The sequence below is a fragment of the Aegilops tauschii genome, chromosome 6, assembly GCF_002575655.3.
Source record: "Aegilops tauschii subsp. strangulata cultivar AL8/78 chromosome 6, Aet v6.0, whole genome shotgun sequence".
Lineage (NCBI taxonomy): Eukaryota > Viridiplantae > Streptophyta > Magnoliopsida > Poales > Poaceae > Aegilops > Aegilops tauschii.
In genome coordinates, this window is record NC_053040.3 from 279,511,892 (window position 1) to 279,519,354 (window position 7,463).

General features: G+C 46.5%; 1 protein-coding gene across 1 annotated transcript; it reads right to left on the bottom strand.

The window, feature by feature from the left end:
• Positions 1 to 683: 683 nt before the first annotated feature.
• Positions 684 to 6,665, bottom strand: LOC109758141 (cytochrome b-c1 complex subunit Rieske, mitochondrial). Its single transcript, XM_020316988.4, has 2 exons — positions 6,312 to 6,665; positions 684 to 1,535 (listed from the first exon to the last, which is right to left on the bottom strand). Exons 1-2 carry the CDS (start codon positions 6,478 to 6,480, stop codon positions 892 to 894), a joined length of 813 nt encoding a protein of 270 aa, XP_020172577.1. The 5' UTR covers positions 6,481 to 6,665; the 3' UTR covers positions 684 to 891.
• Between the last annotated feature and the right edge of the window lie 798 nt (positions 6,666 to 7,463).

Sequence of the window (7,463 nt, forward strand, 5' to 3'; positions counted from 1 at the left end):
GGCCTATAAATAGAGCACTCAGTGCGGCACTTCCTCGTCCACCATCATATGCTCCCCAGTCCACTTCCCACTTCCTTATCAACGGTGCACTCCTTCCAGCACTCCCTTATCTTCAATCTTGGGGCTCACAACGAGGAGGAACAACCAGTGGATCCCGTTGTCGACCTATGGGCGGAAATGGACATGCCCATGGAGGAGACTACGCAGACAGTACTCAGACTCTCAGGCTCCTGCTACTGGCTATTTTGGGAATGTACTGGGATATAAGCTTCGTTGTGGTGCCTCGTCGGGGCCAAATATTTGTGTAAAGTAATGCTGCAAGAGTGATGCATGTAATTCGGCTTTTGGCAAAGACTCTAAAAACCTTCTTCTTACTCAATGATAATAGCAAGCCCTTTTCCTTGTTTCAAAAAACAAAACTTGCGAACCAAATGTGTCTATGTATGGTTGCGACACAAGCAGTGAAGAGTCGATAGCCACATAACAGCAACCACTTATGCATCAATATCACTAACATCATCCACACATCATAAAGACAGCTCATGGAGAAATATTTCATCTCACATCCAAACATATCAGCAACAGCAGATCACATGTATGGAGACTGAAGAAAAGCTGGTAGAAAACAATCATATGAAGGCTTGACAGGGGCATCTAAGATATGACAATAAGATAATTCCTAGTGAGCTCCAAAAAACACGGCCATATTTGGAAATTAATTAAAAGTACCAAAGTAGCAGCAGATTATTCTTTACTATCCAGTGCTAGTAAGAGTACTGCACTAAGATAACAGTCCATCATAGGACTATCCGAGCAACAAGAAGACGAATGGTCAAACCAACACAAAATGGCAGCACAGCACCATAGGGATTAATCTTACGGCCAGTGCTCTTAGCCAATAAGCATTTTGTTATCTTCCAAGAAACTGTAGGTCGGGACCTCCAGGTTGTATGGTGCTGGGCCCTTCCTGATTCTACCTGAGATGTCGTAGTGTGAGCCATGACATGGGCAGAACCAGCCACCGAAGTCCCCAGAGTTGGGGAGGGGAATGCAGCCCAAGTGAGTGCAGACACCAATGACAACAAGCCACTCAGGGTTCTTGACACGCACCGCATCCTCCTGTGGGTCACGGAGAGATGTAACATCAACGCTGTTGGCCAGCTTCACATCATCTTCGGTCCTGCGCCTGATGAAAACTGGCTTGCCCCGCCACTTTACAGTCACAGTGGTACCGGGCTCAATACTTGACAGGTCAACCTCAAGGGAAGCGAGGGCAAGCACATCCTTACTTGCTGACATACTCAGGACAAACTTTAAGACGAGCAAACGCAACAAGGATGCGTACACAAATCTCCCACCACTCAACACAAAGTAGGCAAAGGCACGCTTGCTGGGGTCACCAGGTGGGTACCTCTCGTGGTTATACTCATCGTACACAATTTTGGCACAGGGATTCTTCAGAGCTGCCGTAGTTGGTGTGAGCTCAGCCAACTCTACATCCTGGTTCCTCGGAACAAGAGATTCAGCCGAAAAGCCTGCACAAGGAGGCAAATAGATAAGATGTCTGAAATACCAAAAGAAACAAGAAACCAACATGGCAATAGCAGTATTATGTCTTCACAATTTTATGTTGTAATATTACAAAGCAGCACAGGGAAGAACTAGACCAACCCACACAACCAAAGTTGCACTTACAAGCAAGAAAATTATACATGCCAACCAACCACAAAATAAAAGTTGCACTTCAGAATTATCACAACAGATTACTGAAATATATGCTGTGAATACTTTACAACCATTAGTCCAACAAATTCTGGTGGCAACCGTCCATTATATAACATTCAAAATTCACTACATGTGACCTTACAATTGCAAAAAAAAAAAATCCTATCTGGAGCATTGCAAACAAAAAAACACCACTGCATGCCTTCTACACTGATTTTCTTTATCCGATGTAGTACATTGAAACACAACCGCAGCTTGTCAGAATTTAACAGCAACATACAAAGTAGAATAAATGATACTACTTATAAGGAATGTAAATATGAGAACACAGATTGTAACTTTTGAGGAATATCTCACAGATGGTTTATATGTACGTGGGAAGGTTGAGACAGAAGTTGTTTCAGCATGACGAGTACATATTACAAAAAGCTCGTTCTAATAAATGGTTACTTTAAAGAGCTTAGACCATATCCAGTTATTCAGGCAACATGAACTAAGGAGTTCATTCATTATAAGAAATTAAGCCGCCAACGTCACTTATTTAAATAACATAAGTAATGAAAACTGTCTCATTGCGTATCAAAGGACAGAATGGATAAACATTAAATTCTTGTTAGAATTATCAATTTCATTACATAAAGTAAGTTATCTAATGATGGAGCCCAGATAATAGTTGTTTCTAAACAAATTAACAGGTTTTCTACGGTTTGCGAAATACTTGCTAGCTAAAATTGGAGGGGAACAAATAAACATCCAAAACATAAATCTGCCTGTCGTTTTCCTTAGGGGAACAGAAAGGGGACAGAAAATTCCTACAAGAACCATCACACTGGTATTGATGCATATGATCACAGGAAATTTCAGAAAAATGTTGATACAAGATGTGTATGCAAAGTAGGGTACTACAGAGACATCCCAAAGATGGGTGTTGAAGTGTATATGCAGATTGCCTTGCCCTTTCCACTAGTTTGGACTTTTGGTTGCGTTGGCTAGTGCATGAAGCATCAGTTCGGACTTTTGGTTGAGTTGGCTAGTGGATGAAGCATAACATATTAGACCAATTAGAACAAACCGGACATAAGCCCATAATAATGAAAACCATCAGCCAAAACTGTTCAGGAATAAACAAGAAACCACCGTAATCAAAACCATAACTTCAATAATCTACATAGTAAAAAACATACAACTACAACCATCCAATCCAGCAGCTAAAACAGTGGCCAGACAGGGCGGATGGCTCTCTCTTCCCCCTCCCAGCCATCCGCCATCGATTGCCGCCAAACTCCCGGCAGCCAGCTCCAGCCCTAGGCCCACACCCGTAGCCCATGCCGCCCCCCAGGAATCACCACACACGACTCTCCCACCATAACTCTCGACTTGGCTCCGACAGTCACCACCAATGCCCCCAATCTGGGAATGAGCTACACTTTCATTGTTGTTTCCTTATTGTTGCATGATACATCTCATGGATGGAGTAGCGACATTGAAGAGTGGCCATACAAAGCATCAAGATGATGAGTACATAGTGATCAGTGAGTTCCACTCTTGAGTACATAGTGATTGTTGTTTCCTTCTCCATGGTGATGGCGTTTTAGAGTCGACGACGACTCTTTTCAAGAGAGGGCGCGCGCGCGGGGGGGGGGGGGGGGGGGGGGGGGGGGTATGGTGCAAAGCACCCTAGGGTCATCTCATGGCCTTGGCTGCATTGCCAAGGGACACGCACATCACATGTATTAAGGTGAATTCTATCTACCATTAGGTTTGAACGAATGACAAACATTCAGTGTAGGACATGCACAAGTGCCCACACCATCCGCGAGGGAAGCTTGGAAAAGGAGGATCTTCAAGTAAGGAGAAGGCACTCAAAGGGGAAGTGAGGATCATCATCAACAAGCTAAGGTTGCTGAAACCTACCAAGTTGGACAGTCCAACCCAGGGTCCGACCCTATGTCCGATTGACCAAGTGCTCTCTGGATAGCGTCGGAATGTCCGATAGGATTATCCGACATGACCTCTAACATGTCGCATTTTGTGTTCCTTGTGGTTTGCTTCCAGCTTTTACGTATCTTGGACTTCATATTGCTTGAATCGTGCCAATAATTCCCTACCGAGCTCCACCAAGTGCACTCATTTTACACTGTCAATTGACAGATCACTTGAAAGAGGCAACTCTTGCCCGAGTGTCACTATGGATTGCGAAGGCACATTGCATCCAGTCTACGCCTAAAAGAACTACTTTGATGACAAGGTGGACCACTTCGACGCCAAGTTGAATGCAGAAATGGAGTTCATCGAAAACATGCTCAACAACTGCAAGTCTTCTTCCTCTTCAAGATCATCTTCACGACGACGCTCAAGTGCACATACTTTCAGCTACCATCTTCTTCAAGTTCACATCGGCCTCGATTCCATCGCCACCATGAAGCTCAAGAGCAACGACAAGTGAAGAGCATGCTCATGCACTCCCAAGTCCATCATGAAGAACGGTGCCGACAAGAAGACCGTCACCTCCAAGACGAAGAGCGTGCCGCGCATCGACAAGAGGAAGCTACGGCGGCTACATCAAGTCAACCAACCACAAGGGTGACCATTCCATCTGTGAAGGCACCTTAAAATCACCTATGATGGCCATAGAACTAGATTTTAGCAAAGCCTTTGACTCTATTGGCCCTCTTTCCTCCCAATTCTTCGCACTAGGGGATTGCATGGATTGAAACCCTACTGAATTCAAGCAACATTGCAATCATACTAAATGGCTCTCCGAGACCTTGGATCCGATGCAGAAATGGTCTTAGACAGGCAGACCACCTCTCCCCCTTCCTATTTACCATTGTGGCTAGACGTGCTACAATGCTTGATCATGCAAGCATGTGATATGCGGGTGACACGCTGATCATTGCCAAGGCTGACACAAATGCTGCCTCCAACTTACAAAAAATCGTCAATGACTTTGTTGCCGTCACCGGGCACAATATAAACTTCTCCAAAAACACCCTCATTCCCATCAATGTAGACAACGGCATTTAGACTACTATGGCAGCCATTTTGGCTATTGATATTGCTTCCTTTCCCCAAAGATACCTATTAGGTCTCCTGCTATCACCGCACAAATTACACCCAGCGACCTTCCAACCAGTCATTGACTGATGCGACATCTACCTTCTGGATGGCGTGTGCTGCTTCTCTCACGCGATGGCAGACTCATACTGCTCTCTGCAGTGCTTCACAACCTACCCACTTACTTAATGCTATGATTTACCCTTCCTAAGAGCGTTCTTTAGGAGCTAGACAAACATAGGAGGATTTCCTTCTGGTCTAACAATGACACCTTCTCAGGTGCTAAATGCTTGGTTGCATGGGAGTGCATATACCTAAAGTTGCAAAGTGGTCTTGGGGTCGAAAACTTAGAAGCACAAAAACAATTGCCGCATGTTGAAATTTTCATTCAAATTCCTCCAGCCCACAAACCTCATTGGGTTACTCAACACTCACCGCTATATAAGGACTCGGAGCAAATGCCTCTTTTCTTGGCAGAGTCATTTACAAGCACTTACAAAAGCTGGGTATTTCACAAGCAGTTAATGGTATAACTCCTCTACCTCCTTTTGGCTTGATATAGATGGCTACTTCCTGAGCCACTTTGTATTGCTTTCCCCGCCTTATTCACCCACAACCTACAGCAAAATGCATTCTATATCAAATTATGCTGGATGGGATCGATTTGGATTTGCTTAATCAACTAACCTTAACCGTGGGATGTTTCTCACCGCGGATCCGGACCCGCGGTCATTACTGAATGGCTCCCCTTTCTCCGCAAAAGGGCCATACGAGGTGTTTGCTTCCCAGCTCACTGATCCAAACCTTGCAAACATCTGGAACTCAAAGGTCCCAAGTAGGGTACGTGTTTTTGATGGCTATTCTACCTTGGTAGGCTCAACACCAAGTCAAACCTCCATCGCAAGACGCTGATGGATTCAGCCAGTTGCCCTCAGTGTCGGGCCGCCTTGGAGGACAGGGCTCACTTGTTCTTCACATGCCCAGCTGGTAGACATCACCTCTCCCAAACGGTTTGCCAACATCCATTTGGCCATTTATCTTCCTCCTAATCCTTTGGAAAATATGGGATGCACGCAACACAGAGTGTTTTTCAGGGGATCAATGTGGATTCACTCCATGTAATTCATAATGTAATCTCAGACGTAACTCTGGTCTCATCGGCTAAAACTGCCGAACTAAAGGGCCATGCTACTCTTTGGCGTGACTACTTCTCCTCTAAAACTACCTAACTCTGTAAAACTAAAAAAAAAAAAAAATCAGATGGGGAGTCTTTCCCCCGGGTGACAGTTTTCAAAAAAAAAAATCCAGCCACTAAACCAGATGAGGACTCGCAAGGCAATCGGGCATGAAGGAGTGAGTAATCCAAAAAATATCTAAACAACCCTCCTCACATCAGTTATCATAGATCAGCAACTAGATGGCCACGCCCAACGCTGGCTCTATAAACCCTAGGAACAGGGATGGGTTCCCCATGTGTCGCAGATCGGAGGGAGACATTGACGGAGAGACCGGGGCGGCAGGAAGTGCACCTCTGGCAGCGACGTAGAAGGGTGATTCGATGGCGAAGCGCGGATTCTGGTCCCGGGGGAAGTCGTCGCCAGGGAGGCCGCCGGCGAGGGGGCTGCTGCCGGCGGAGGCGGCCGCGGCGGGGCGCCATGCGAGGTGGGAGGATATGCGTCGACCTGCGACCCTGAGCATGGTTGCGGTACGCCTCGCCGCTTCGCCTCGCTCTCCGGCTGTCCGGGGGATCGGGTGGTCGGGTTTGGTGGGCGAGATCGATTCACCGAAACGACCAGAACGAACGAAGGAAGAGAAAACGAAGGAAGGAGTAAATTGCAGCAAAGCACCGCGTTCAGGGTTAGATTTGTAGAAAACACTATTTAACTTTTTTTTCCGACGAGAAAACATCAGTCTTGTGTATTCTTTTTTAAAAAAGATCGATTGATTTTGCATAATTAGTATTTTTGTAACAGATTGGGCCCGCCAATCAGGCCGACATGACATAACTTAACGTCTCACATGTAACGGCAAGGTTGGCTAACGTTATCATCTGGTTGTATGGGGTCCTCCTGTCATAGGCAAAAAAACAAAATAAAAAAAATTGTTCGTGCTCTTATCTTCAACATCCCGTCAGACGAGGGCCTGCGCTCGAGACGCCTCGCGCCGCCGTTGCCAGGCGAGCGGTCTGGAGCAGGAGGAGAGGGGTCAGCCCATCAGGTGCCCTTAGGGGCAAACCCCTCTTCCTCTCCCCTGTCTGCTCCAAGATGTAGGAGTGCCGATGCTCGCCGCCGGTAAGACCTACCATCGCCTCGATTGACATGACCATCGTCGCATTGTTGTCACCGGCCGCCGCTCGCACCGCCATGTTTCTACGCACGTAGTTGCGTCGCCACCTCGCACCACGCATCTCCCGCGCCGAGGTCGGGGTAGAGACCGCCGCTTGTCCCGCCCCAGGCCAAGGCAGAGGCCGCCTGTCGTGGTTTTGTCACGGTAGATATCCTCGAAAAATGACTTAGTCGTGAGGCCATCGCAGCTAGGTAGTAGCTCGAACGGGGTTGATTGGAATCGAGAGACACGAGTTTACCCAGGTTTAGCCCCTCAAGATGGAGGTAAAAACCTACTTAGTGCTTGATTAAGTATTGCTTGAGATCTCGATTACAAGGGTGCGACTTTGGCTAACT